Source organism: Chrysemys picta, chromosome 21 (genome assembly GCF_011386835.1).
Source record: "Chrysemys picta bellii isolate R12L10 chromosome 21, ASM1138683v2, whole genome shotgun sequence".
In the NCBI taxonomy this organism is placed as follows: Eukaryota; Metazoa; Chordata; order Testudines; family Emydidae; genus Chrysemys; species Chrysemys picta.
In genome coordinates this window covers 16,070,596-16,084,556 of record NC_088811.1, presented here as the reverse complement: position 1 = coordinate 16,084,556, position 13,961 = coordinate 16,070,596, and the positions used below count along the sequence as shown (strand labels likewise).

Sequence of the window (13,961 nt, the reverse complement as noted above, 5' to 3'; positions counted from 1 at the left end):
TCAGAATGGTGTATAAGAGAGATCAGAATCTGGTAGATCTATTTCCCCAAATTGATCCCATCTGCCCGGGGAACAAAGATCTCTCTGTGGTCTGACTCAGTGGAGAAGGAATTGTTTAGTTAATTATTAGTATGGATATGATTTTGTCATGGTAAAATTAGGCAAAATTCAAGGAGCCGTCATGGTAAAAATGTACAAGTTCAGGGTATGTTCGCGGTGGGGCTGAAGCCGAAGCCCGAGCCCTGCCGTGTGGGGCTGACGCCGAAGAAGTCCCGGAGGTCTGTTCAAGTCACGGAATCCCTGACCTCCATGACCAGATCGTTTCCTCATTGGGTTTATATAACGATCTTTGTAAGTGTCCTGGCGCTTTCCTGAGGTGAAAGGGATGGGTTTGGTTTCAAAAATGGACTTGTAAACTGCACACGAAAACTTGTGTGCGCAACCACTGGGCTGCATGTTTGTTGGTGCAACAGGGCACCCAAAATGAAGGAGCGCAGACAGAGCTGTCGGTGCCCACTAAAATGCACAAATGCTAATGGGGGGGCGAGGTTAGCCAGGCGCTTTAGAACATGTGGCTTTATACCATACACATACAGGGAGCCCTTCAGACCCACACCCACCTTCACTGAACTGCAGCTAGCTCTGGGGTGTGGCATGGCCGCCATAACAACACTGTAGCCAACACCAGACTTTCCAGGACAGGGGTAGAACGTGCCATTGCAGCCACAGTGCGAATCTGGGGGGGTGGAATGTAGGATGTGGCCACACCAGGAGCATTAGAGGCTTTTGTAGTTGGGGCTATAGCTCCTGGAAGCTTGAGATCTCCCCCCGCCCCCGCCCGCCCCTGGAAGAAACCAGTTAGTGGTTGTTAGAAGGGACGTAATCTGGCAGCGCTTCCTGGCAGGTAACGAGTAAAAGCAGGAGCGGGAGGCCCAGCAGAGCAGATTCAGAGAGGATCAGATCCTAGAGCAAGGAGGGATAGGAGCCAAACTTAAATCTCTTCACCTGTCCTGGGCAGAAATGGAATGAAAATCCTTGGCTGTGATTGACTCCAGTTGAAATCAGTGCCAGGCGCTCAGCACCTTTGAAAGCACCGTGGTGGCTATGTAGGCATGCCAGAGCCGAGCTGCAGAGGGTACGCAGACCCCGACAGCAGAAAGGAAGCAAGGAGGCAAGAAACGTGGCTGGCTGGTTAAACGGCAAGAGGCAAGAAATGATTCGAGCCGTACCGGGGTCCTTCAGAAAGGGAAAATGCTGCCCCAGTGAAGCGACTAGAAAAGTGCATGAGCTGTACAAGTGAAAATGTCAGCTGGGGAACAGGAAGGGCAAATCACCGGACATCAAAACATGTAACATGAAAATGGTTTAAGTATATCTGATGTGGGAACCCTGCAGGGCAGGAGACGAATAAGCTGTGACAGAGCAATATAAAATACTGAACGGCATGGACAAGGTAAACTGGGTGCACTTATTCACCCTTCCTCATGATACAAGTGAGAATTGAAAAGCAACACATTTAATACCAATTTAAGGTCATACATTTTTACATAGCCAGTTATTAACCTGTGGAACCCATTGCCACAAGATGCCATTGAGGCTAAGAGCATACTGTTAGCGCTTGATAGGGATACTGAGGACATCCAAAATCATGGTAGATGGGGTAAAACGATGGGATAAAATCCACATGCTTCAGGGCATGACCCAGCACTAAGTGACAGGGGTCAGAAAGAAACTTCCCCAATGGGGCAGGTCACTGTGTGTCCCCCACCATCATTCTTGCCCCGTCCTCAGACACACTTGGCATTGGCCGTCATCAGAGATCACTGGTCTGATCCAATGTGGTGATTACGATGTGCCTAAGTGTGGCGTGCTGGTGACTCAGCTAGCAATGGTGAGCAATATATAGTCCCGTGCACACTGGGGCACTCCACCGTCTCACGCCTTGCAATCCCCATGCAGTCAGGGGGTTGCACGGGGTATAAATTGGGGCACAATGTGTCCTGTTGTAGTTCCTTCCCCGCTCCCCATTCAAGCTGCTGCTCCCTTCCACCCCCTCCCATGTTCTTCAGCCTGCAGGCCCTATTCCCCTGGTCCCAGGGGCGGCTCTAGCTTTTTTGCCGCCCCAGGCACGGCAGGCAGGCTGCCTTTGGTGGCACGCCTGTGGGACATCCCCAGTCCCGCGGATTCGGCGTACCCGCTGCCGAATTGCCGCTGAATCCGTGGGACCGGCGGACTTCCCACAGGCAAGCTGCCGAAAGCAGCCTGACTGCCGCCCTCACAGGGACCAGCAGGGCGCCCCCCGCAGCTTGTTGCCCCAGGCACACGCTTGGAACGCTGGTGCCTGGAGCCACCTGGCATATATGTCTGTGCAGCAGCTGAAGGGGCCAGTACTCTACCAGGCACCACAAGTTCCATGTTGGACTTAAAGGGGCAGCCACACCCCGGGTTCCATCTGCAGTGTCAGAGAGAACTGCCTGTGGATACGCACCAGGTCCCTTTCAGCAGAGCCTGCTGCCAGCCCTCCCCACCTCGCCCACTGATGAAACCCTGCTGTCCCCGGGCAGCCCTCTCATGGTGCCATTTATATTTAAAGGCCGCGTTTAAAATAAATTTGCTGCCAGAAGCGATCATCGGGAACAGGCCAAGCAGGGCGCACACCACTCCCCAGCTCTGATTTATTCAGAGCGATGCCTTGTAGAGTGCTACTCTGTTGTCTCCTGGAAGGGATTTGATTTGGGCTCTGCAGACATGGGGATGCAGGGGATGCGGTGCCGGAAATCCCAGCCCTGCTAGCAACAAGGAGAGAAAAGTTACTTCATGAACTTGGCAAACCTGTGGCTTCAAGAGAACAAGGAGGACTGGCTCAGAGCTCTGTGCAAATCCAACTGCCAAACAACATCGGAATCTGGATGTGGGGGGACCTGTATTGGAGAGGAAGTTGGAGAAGAGGGTGGCTGAGGTTCTGCAGGGTGGAGAGCACCTTCACTGGGCAAGAGGGGTATTTGCACTGGGGAAGGGGCATGGTCCTCAGCGCCTGTGCTTGTGGCATAGTGCTGTGACTTGGCCAGCCCTGTTTGGGTGGATGGTAAGCTTGAGAAATGCAACACAGTTGGCCAATGTGGGCCCTGGCACCTACTTCCCAAGGAGCTTTTAAGCACCTTTGCCCCATACAACTCTCCCGAGCAAAGGGAGACTTCATGACAAGCGCTTCCGTTGGCCTCACTCTCCCTCAGCACCGTGTGCATTGTCATTGGCTGACTGGCCACTGAGTTGTCTTTCCTATGGATTCAATTGGACGTGCCCAACAGGCACAGTCGTCCTAGCTGTTGCTATGTATTATTTTTCTTGATGCACATAGAGACAGGCAGATGTTTTCCCATCTGTGTTCCATGCATTTCTCAAGAGCGACTCTGATGCACCCAGGGACGACGTCCTTGCTCCAGAGTGTCTCAGAGGTCACGTGGGACCCTGCCAGTGACAGCTCAGAGCAATGGCTAGTTTGACGTGCTGCATGTCAAATGCCATTCTGGAGTTCCAGCCGGGTGGGTGTATCGTGTCCCCCAAGCGGGAGAGCCTCGTTCAGATCCCAGGCTCGAGCCCTAGCTGTTTGGGCTGGCAAGAGATAGGAGCAGGCATAGAGTGGCCATGGGAAGCGAGGAGCTGACATGTGATGTCTTGTCAGTGGGGTGGGCGTCATGTGGAGACAGAGGCCAAAATTGTCAAAACGGGGGGCTCTGATGTGGAGTGCCACAGTTTGTGGGGGCCTGGCCTGAGACCTCTTGAGCGGAGCACCCAGAACTCTTATGGGAGTCAGGGGGAGCCAGGGGGTGCACAGGCCCCTGAAAATCAGGGCTCAGGTCAGGCAGCCGGAAAAAACTGAGACCCCAAAATCAGAAGCTGCTTTGGAATATTTTGGTCTAGGGCACTGCTGCCCCCTGCTGGATGGAGTCCAGCCTGCCCGAGTGTTTTGTGACTCATTCGCTAGCACAAGCTGGGTAGGGGGCCACCAGACCAGAGCAGGTGGCGGTGCCGGGAAAACGCAGGGCTGAAGAGAGGAGCATAGTGGGTGGGGAACTTGGCTGCGAGACCGCAGCTCGGGGAGAGTCCGGCGGATGGGGGCGTGACTCCCCAGAGCTTGAAGGTTTGGTTTTTATGTTCAGTTTATGAAAATACCCAGCGGCCCCTTGGACTAGGGTGACCAGAAGTCCCGATTTTATAGGGACAGTCCTGATTTTTGGCTCTTTTTCTTATATTGGCTCCTCTTACCCCCCACCTTCTGTCCCGATTTTTCACACTTGCTCTCTGGTCACCCTACCTTGGACTTGGGAGGCATTTATGCTCTTAACTCTCTCTGAAATCAATGGGGGTTCGGTACTTCGATACCTTTGAGGATCTGGGCCTTCGAAACCTACCAGTACTGAGTAGCCAGTGGACCATGGCCTAATGCCTGGAAGCAGATCACTCATCCAGACGAGGTAACCTCTCCCCAGCCCTCCTGGCTCAGGGCTGAAGAGTTTCGCACTCCCACCCTCCAGGGCCCACATATCGCCGCTATCCTTCCAACGCAAGAGGCAGGAATGTTTCTCACTGGGGGACTGGGCTATCGATGTTGGCACAAGCTAGCCCCCTCCTCTACAGATGGCCGTGTGCATTTCCCACCCCCACCCACCCAGGGAGCAAGAGGCCAGAAGATGCGGCCACTTCTCCAAGCGTCTCTCACGCTCCCCCCGTCCTCCTGAGCGTGGCACTTCCAAGGCGAGCTGTCCGAGTGACCGAACGGGCCGGGCTGGCGTGCGACAGGAGGAGACGGTAGAACAAAGCATCGGTGTCATCTGCTCGCTCCGCCAGCCAGTTCCCCAGCTAAGCGGCAGCACAGCACAACCGAGGCCGCTCCGCTGCTTCCTCTTGACCCGAAAACGCCCCAGCCAGTACGATCCGGGAGGCGAAGTTGTCATGGCGTTGCCATGGCAACGGCACAGGCAACCTTTCCAGCTGAACCTTTGGCTTCGTCCCTTCTCTTTTTCGGCACGTCGCCTCGTGCCCCGCACTGGGCGCCGTCCGCCGTAAGGCGCTAACGAGCAAGCAAAGCCCATTACCTCTGCCGAGCGACAGTCACCGTGTGCATGGGGTCACGGCTTCCCTTCAGCGGCCAACTACCTGGCACTCGGTTATTTTAATAACTAACCAGCCGTTTAGAGCCGCTCCAAATGAAAAGCAGACACCTTTGGAAAGAGGGGTGCTCATCGGGCTGACCCCGGGGAGGGGGCATATGCCAATTTTATGCAGCGCCTCCTGCAGCAGAATCTGACACCTATGCAAACAAAGGGCTCCAGAAGGAGGAATTAAATATAGTGGGGGTGGGGGTGAGAGCTGCTGGCAGCGTTCTTGGGAGCGGCGTGGGGGCGTGGGGTAGCTTGCAGAGAGCCTCCTGTCTAAAACGATGCTGTCTGCCTGGCCTCACTGAACGGAGCAGCGTGAAAGCGATTGTATGGGGGATTCGTGGTATCCCACTCCAATAGGAAGAGGGGGAGGGGGAAGGAAAGGTCAGACGAGAGAAGAGAAAGAAAAGGAACCCGAGGAAAGAACAATAAACAGTGGGAAACAATGCATCTGAAGAAGTGAGGTTTTTACTCACGAAAGCTTATGCCCAAATAAATCTGTTAGTCTTTAAGGTGCCACCAGACTCCTTGTTGTTTTTGTAGATACAGACTAACACGGCTACCCCCTGATACAATAAACAGTGGGGCTAAACAGCGATTGGGATTCTTTATCTGTGGAATTGTTTAAGGGCCCAGTCCTACCCCTGTTGCAATCAGTGGGAGTTTTTCCATCGATTTCAATGGGAACCCTGCATAGTCATTCTTAACGAGTCTCTTTTCTAGCTTCAATGCCTCGTGGACTTGCCTGCAGGAGTGAATGGGTGACTCCTTCGATGTTGGGCTTTGGTATCGAAATATGGAGGTTTTCCTTTTTAAAAAAATAATTTAATTAAAACGTGTTTGGCATTAACCTCTAATGCTGTAGGAAACATTTGATTTGCTTTAGTAAGAATCTAATTTAAATAAATATGTTGTTGAAAAAAATCGTTGCTCACCAAGTGGTCCTGAGCGGGACGTTGAGCATTCGAGTACCTGTCTATCTATCTATCACTCATGCAGGCATCTGTCTGTCTAGCAGTCTTGTAGGCATCTATCATTCATGAAGATATCTGTCTGTCTATCAGTCATCTTGACAACTGTTATCCATCTATCAATCATGTAGACAACTGTCTATCCCTCTATCACTCATGTAGGCATTTTTTATAGCGACTATATCATCTGGGCATTGATCCCACACTTTTCCTTGTGGTACTGCACCACCATTCAAGGTCTGACTATTAACCTATATGGGCTACTCACTATGGCAATGTTTGTCTCAGTTGGCAATTCAGTGCTGTGCTGACATCCATTCTCTTTCCCCTCCTGTTTCTCTGCAGTTGCTCCCAAGGGCCCCAAAATCATGATGACCCCAACGAGAGCCCGCGTTGGAGACACAGTTCGGATCTTGGTGCATGGCTTTCAGGTCTGCAGGCTTTTTATCCTCATAGCTGCTTTCGGTTGCACTGACAGATGGTAATACGTCTCCCTATGCAGATTTATGAAGACTGGCAAAGGCGCAGATTGGGGGTCGGGGGAGGGGTTTAGTTTAGTTTGACTTTAGGATTTTATTTTATTTTTTTCCCCAGCAGTCAGGCCCGCAACTGAGCTGCTCATTTTGTTTGCAGGTTCTGCGATTGCACATGCAAAGCAGGGACTTGTGCATACAGACGGGTAACAAGGGCCGTTGGCTTGCAGCGTTCCTTGAGTTGCATGTCCACTCATACTAACTACACACATAAACAAGGCGTGCAATTCCTCATGGATTTTGCATGCTCAATTACACCCTCAACTCTTGAAATTGGCTCTTTTGTCTCCCAGTTCGCAATTGATTTGTTGTCACTTGGAGTTTTCTCTAATAGAAATCACTTCACTAAACAAAGGCCCACGCTTCTCTAGACCTGTGGCCTGGCATATTTATTCTGTAAATGAATAATGCAGTAATTATGAACCTAGCTTGCGACTTAATGGCACAGAGGTGGGTGCTCTCCCTACAGACTAAATATGTGGCTTTTACATCTATGGGATATCTTAACTAGGAAACAAGTTGTGTTCTTAACTCCTTTTGGCTAACACAAGGGAAAGTCCTAGTGAAGAGAAGGCAGTTTGTGGTTTTAACACATGTTGGCAGGTCGGGGCAATGCTTTGACCTGCTAACGCCTACAATAATTACAGTCTGCCTTGCCTTCGCTAGGATTTTAGCTTGTTAGTTACCACATGTTAGATGATCCGAGTTAAGAACACAGCTTTTTTTCCTGGAGCAGACAAGCATTAAGCTCGAGTATTTTGTTATTATGGGACAGATTCTCTATGGCCTGACACCTGGTGCAGCCCTTCTCATTTGTGCAAAGGGGTTGTGAAGCGCCCCCCCTCTCCTCCCCAATCTTCCTCTCGTGAGTGGTAGCATTTCAGATCCACCCGTCATGGACAGACTCAAGATGCAAAGCACTGTAGAACCAGCCGCTGTCTGTGCATCCAGCCTGCTGCCTGTTGAGTTTTTAGTCTCATGCCTTTAACGGTAAATGACTTGTGGAGGATTTGAGATCCGCTTCATGCCTTTGTATCTGCGCCTGCCTTTGTTGTTTTTACAAGGCTAACCCAGCTAAGCAAAATCTAACCATGCCAATTAATGTATTCGTGCCACAGAGCCTTTAAGGGTATGTCTACACCGCAGTAAAAGACCCGCAGCACGGCCACGGCTGGCCCAGGTCAGCTGACTTGGGCTCGCAGGGCTAAAAATTGCAGTGTAGACATTTAGGCTTGGGTGTGGGCTGGAGCCCAGGCTCTGAAACCCTGTGAATGGGGTGAGTCTCCAAGCCATGGCTCCAGCCTGAGCCCAGATGTCTACACTGCAATGTTTAATCACAGAATCCTAGAATATCAGGGTTGGAAGAGACCTCAGGAGGTCATCTAGTCCAACCCCCTGCTCAAAGCAGAACCAATCCCCAACTACATTATCCCACCCAGGGCTTTGTCAAGCCGGGCCTTAAAAACCTCTAAGGAGGAAGATTCCACCACCTCCCTAGGTAACCCATTCCAGTGCTTCACCACCCTCCTAGTGAAATAGTGTTTCCTGATATCCAACCTAGACCTCCCCCACTGCAACTTGAGACCATTGCTCCTTGTTCTGTCATCTGCCACCACTCCATCAAGCTCCATCCTCTTTGGAACCCCACTTCAGGTAGTTGAAAGCAGCTATCAAATCCCCCCTCATTCTTCTCTTCTGCAGACTAAACAATCCCAGTTCCCTCAGCCTCTCCTCATAAGTCATGAGCTCCAGCCCCCTAATCATTTTTGCCGCCCTCCGCTGGACTCTTTGCAATTTTTCCACATCCTTCTTGTAGTGTGGGGCCCAAAACTGGACACAGTACTCCAGATGAGGCCTCACCAATGCTGAATAGAGGGGAATGATCACGTCCCTCGATCTGCTGGCAATGCTCCTACTTATACAGACCAAAATGCCGTTAGCCTTCTTGGCAACAAGGGCACACTGCTGACTCATATCCAGCTTCTCGTCCACTGTAACCCCTAGGTCCTTTTCTGCAGAACTGCTGCTTAGCCACTCGCTCCCTAGTCTGTAACAGTGCATGGGATTCTTCCGTCCTAAGTGCAGGACTCTGCACTTGTCCTTGTTGAACCTCATCCGATCTCTTTTGGCCCAATCCTCTAATTTGTCTACATCACTCTGGACCCTATTCCTACCCTCCAGCGTATCTACCGCTCCCCCCAGCTTAGTGTCATCTGTTTAGCCCCCACACCTCCCAGCCTGAGCCTCACAAGCCCAAGTCAATTGACCTAGGTTCTGAGACTTGGTGCTACAGGGTTTTTTTTATTGCAGTGTAGACATCCGGTAAGTGCTGAGCTCTAGCATTTCAGGGGTGACTTGGGGCGACCCATGCCATCACCTGGAGGATCAGTGACGTTCTCAGGGATCTTTGAGGTCAGACTATCAATGGTTCCCAAATTTTCCTGGTCCATGTAGCTCCTCCTTAAAAAATTATTGTGAGGTGACTGGCTGGAACGTCAAGCTCAGCTATCACCAGGGGTACCAATACCACCATTTGGGAACCCTTGGATTAGAAGATCTAACTGTCCCTTCTGGCCTTAATATCTGACTCTGTGGATCTTTGGGAGGAGGAAAGGTGCTATCTGCAATGCCAATGATTAACTCTGTGTTAGTATCAGGGTGGTCAGCAGAGGTTGCAGTAATGAAAATGACTCTGTTTTATTAAAATGACCCATCTATTTAAAGCTGTTTTCCCCATCTTGGCTGCAGAACGAAGTCTTCCCCGAGCCCTTGTTCACCTGGACCCGTGTTGGGAGCAGGCTCCTGGATGGCAGCGCTGAGCACGATGGGAAGGAGTTGGTCCTGGAAAGAGTGCCAGCTGAGTTAAATGGCTCCATGTACCGCTGCACTGCTCAGAACCCGCTGGGGTCCACAGACACCCACACCAGGCTTATAGTGTTTGGTACGGTAGAAGAATCCTCCTGTGTCCCACATTACTCCAGCTTGTTCACAATGTCCTCACTACCCCTGACCAAATAGAAACTGGCTTTTCCTTTGGCCTAGCCATGCTGCCGTGTCATTTGCTGTTTGCGACTCCATGTGTGACTGGCATTTTGATTGTACGGACGTTTGCCAGCGGCACATTTCAGGCCCTTAGCTGAGAATAATCATTAATATTATTTATTTTACAGCTCAAATAACTAGCCCAGGGTCCCTGTCCTGAAAAATTTATGATCAAGAAATGACATTTGTGGGAGTTGTTTATAATGCATATGGGACGATAATTCATTATTTTGGTTCTCTGCCAGTTCTGGGCAAAAAAAAATCATTTAAGATCAACTGAAAACACATTTTTTGAAATTTTTGCAGAGAGGGACAGGGCTATCCTTTTCATACATTGGGCTGCTGAGAGACCACGAATAGAGAATCAATGTTAACCATTGTCCTCCCCGCAGCATGGAGACTAGAAAGAGTCTAGAAATGAGAAAGAGACAAAAACTCTTGAGTAAAAAATCCAACCTCAATTCCTCTCTGACCTTCAGTCAGGAGCCGCTATAGAGATGAGATTCTGTTCCTGCTGCCAAAACTCAGAAATTAAAGAAAATCCAAAGAGTCAGCGAGCGCTGCCCAAGATCACCCTTTTTAGGGTTTCTCACTTCGTTGGGCACCGATCATTGATTGACCCTTGTTATCGAGAAAGGCAGAGTGCAACCGTGGTGTGAAAGAGACATTAGCTTTCCGACGAGATAAATGTGCACTTAAAAGGTCCTTTTGATGTTATCCATCTGAAATTAGCATCTAATTCTAATTAGTATCTATCTATATTTTGTTTTAATTAGAAAACCCAAATATTCCAAGAGGAACAGAGGACTCAAATGGTAAGTTTGGATCCTATACTGTATTTCATCATAAATTACAGCTAATTTCTGAGTTGCCTCTGGGGTGGATGGAGAGAACTGAACACCTCATGTTCTTAGAAGGCCATGCCTAGATAAAACTGTGTGCTTAGTCTTATGGCCAAGAATCTTCCATGCCTCAATGAACCAAACATTTTCTGACCGTTTATAACCCTGGGGTTATAACCCCGGGGGGTGCGAGACATTCCAGATTTTTTTTTAGAAGGTAAATCATCGAAAACACAAATTAAGCACAGGCACGTAAGTACAACTACTTTGTTTCGTCAAACCTATGTATTTATTAACATCACACATTTTTTAACGATTACTGTAATATACAAACCAAAAATATATCTAGGTTTAAGAGGTGCGAGAACATATTTTGAGACCCAAAGGGGTGCAGGCTGCAGTAAAGGTTAAGAACCACTGGTTTATATTATGATCCGTAGTGTTACTAATCCGCTGGTGAACCACTAGCAGTCAACAAGTAGCAAGACAACCTATGCTGACTATGATGGTTGTTCCTCCGTATAGACAAAGAAGTTTGTTTTCACCATCATCACTTGAGCTGGTCAAAAAAAAATTCACCTAAACTTTTTTCCAATGAAAAAAAGTAATTTTGGACAGCATGGAAGTTTATACGGAAAACCCAATTCCGTTTTGTCAATTACTTTTTCAGGTTCTCATTGAAAAAACAAGACCCAAAAATTGAGGGCGGGGGAGGGATCAATTTTGGAGTTTGTTTCCTGATGAAAAGCTGTAAAATTTCTCAGAAAATGGAAAATTTTGGTTTTCATCCAGATTTTTCACAAGGGGGGGGGAAAATCATTTCTGAATCAGCTCTCCTCCATTCTCACTGCAATCTGCAGTATTCCAGCCCCCGGCCTGCCTTTTCTAGCACAAATTACACTGCTTCCTGGAGTAGTGTTCACTCCCTACCCCGAGGCATTGTGGGCACTCTTCCCATAAGAGCAGGTGCGGAGTTTTCTGACAAAACATTTTTTTCGTCAGAAAACGTTGATGCGTCAAAGCCAAAACTGTTGGCAGTACAGGTTCGGTTTCATCAAAACTCCTGCTTTGAAAATTGCAGGGGGGGGGAGTTGAAATTGTCAAAGTGGGACGTGTTTTGACATTTTCTAAACAAAAAATTTTGTTTTCCAGTTCAAAACTACTTTAAAATTTCAAAATGAAATGTATAGCAGAAAAATAAACCAAAAAGAAAAGTCAAATCTGAAATGGAACATTTCAAAATGATCTAAAGAAGATGCTTTGATTGATCTGACCCGAAAACCGTTTTGGATTTTTGGTTTGGGACCATGTTTAAGATTTTTGACTTTTCATCCCAGTTCAGGATGGGAATTTAATTTTTTTTTTTAAACTCTCGAGAGTCGAGAAAAGCATTTCCTGGCCAGCTCTACATGGAGCTCTTTATGCCAGCAGAGAATTTGCCCCAATAAGGGTTGTGCCTAGTTCTGACACCACTAAATTTGGCCCTGGTAGCCCTGGGGATGGTGCAGGGTATATTCAAGTGTAGGGATTCCGCCCTCCACTGACTTGGTTTTCCTACAGCACAGACACCTCCTCTCCCGCAGTGTTTAAACTGCACTGGTTTGGCACACCCAGTGAATGCCAGATCAGTATGCAGCACAAGTTACAGCCGTGTATCACTTACAACCATTTTGCAACTATCGTATCTTAGCATGTCAGCACCTCAGGGCAGGGTTTTGGGCCAGATTCTGAACTTGAACCAACCACTACGAGAAAGGATGATCTTGTGATTAAGGGACCTGACTGGGATTTGGGAAAGCGAGGCTCAGTTCCTGGCTCTATCGCATACTCCATGTGACCTCAGTTTCACCGTCCCCAAAATGGGGATACCAATGCCTCCATTCTCCCACCCTTTGTCTTGGCTGTTCAGAGTGTAGGCTGTTTGGGGCCAAGAGTGTCTCTTGCTGTGTGATTGTAAAGCCAATGGGCCCCGATCTCCGTTGGGGCCCCCAGCTATTACCATAATACAAGTAATGACTATTAAACTCCATTAGCATTGGTGGGAATCCAGATTAATGTCGCTGAAATAGTGGAGTTACTCCAGATTTACAGCGGCATGACTCTGATCGGAATCTGGTTCGTTGGTCTGTAAAGCGCCATGCCTGGTGGGGGAGGGATATCTCAGTGGTTCGAGCATTGGCCTGCTAAATCCAGGGTTGTGAGTGCAATCCTTGAGGGGGCCACTTAAGGGTCTGGGCAAAATCAGTACTTGGTCCTGCCTAGTGAAGACAGGGGGCTGGACTTGATGGCCTTCCAGTCCTAGGAGATAGGATATATCCATTAATTCATAAAAAAAAAAAGTAAGTTAAATAAATGTCTATCAGGAATGGTCTAGACAGTATTTGTTTCTGCCATGAGAGCAGGGGACTGGACTCAATGACCTCTTGAGGTCCCTTCCAGTCCTTGAATCTATGAATATATAGAGATCTATAAACAGTCTCTTCGTTTGCATATAACTACAGGACCACATTGCTAACCCTAACCCTTCTTGTTTTGTCTAGGTTCAGTGACCAGCCCCAACGGCTTCAGACTAATTTTGATGCTCACCCTAACAGTGATCCTGGAGCTGACGTGAAGGCTTGCCTCTTCCTCCTCCTCCCTTGAACAGCTCCACCCAGCATTTACATCTCCGTCAATTGGTTTTCTTTTCTTTTCTTTTTCTTTTCTTTTTCTAAACTATTTACAGTCTTGTTCTCGGTCTCTTTCTGTCTGTGTCTTGGCTTCCTCAGTCGATTTAATTAAAATGAAAAAAATTTCCCCTGGTAAAAGGCAGTGCGTATTATTTGCCATGTGCAATCCTTGGCCTATAGAAAGGGCAATCTGGTCCTTGCACATGCAAAAACAAGAGCCGGTAATTACACACAAAAGCACATACAGGGAATGCATCCAGGCGCATATTTTGCAGATGCAATTTAGGAACCGGTGTTGGCAAAAGTCACCCCATCTAGCCATAGGGAGGCAGAAAGTCTAATAGAAGATGGGGCTGGGAGCGAGGACAGCTGGGTTCTAGCCCCAGCTCTGTCACCAATTCTGTGTGACCTTGGACAAGTCGTTTTGGTCAAAATTTTCAGAGGTAGCCACTGATTTTGGGTTCACACCCCAACGTTCCAGATTTGCTGAGATCCCATTGCTTTCAGTGGAGTTACACCAGGCGTGATATACTTGGCTTGAAATCAGAATCTGTTTGCTCCCCTTAATGCTTGGTCTTTGGGCTCTTGTGAGTAGAGGAGAGCAAACTAATGGTAGCCCAGTGTTTATTTAGTACAAAACAGAGCCAATTCTAAGCCCAAGGGCAGATTCTTTAACCCTCGGTTGCTGAGTGCCCAAGTTTGTACATATTCCATGTGCCTTTGTTGTTGTTCTTTATTACATTTA

At 48.6% G+C, this 13,961-nt stretch overlaps 1 protein-coding gene across 2 annotated transcripts in view; it reads left to right on the top strand.

Annotated features, from left to right (window-relative positions):
* The window catches only part of IGSF21 (immunoglobin superfamily member 21), a 305,537-nt gene extending 292,183 nt beyond the window's left edge, over nucleotides 1-13,354 (top strand). For both annotated transcript variants that reach the window (XM_024111253.3, XM_005309901.5), the window contains 4 exons: nucleotides 6,476-6,561; nucleotides 9,412-9,604; nucleotides 10,482-10,520; nucleotides 13,088-13,354. In XM_024111253.3, coding sequence (XP_023967021.2) covers nucleotides 6,476-6,561; nucleotides 9,412-9,604; nucleotides 10,482-10,520; nucleotides 13,088-13,161 — 392 coding nt within the window. In that variant the 3' untranslated portion in view covers nucleotides 13,162-13,354. The remainder of the gene's footprint in view (nucleotides 1-6,475; nucleotides 6,562-9,411; nucleotides 9,605-10,481; nucleotides 10,521-13,087) is intronic.
* Nucleotides 13,355-13,961: the final 607 nt, after the last annotated feature.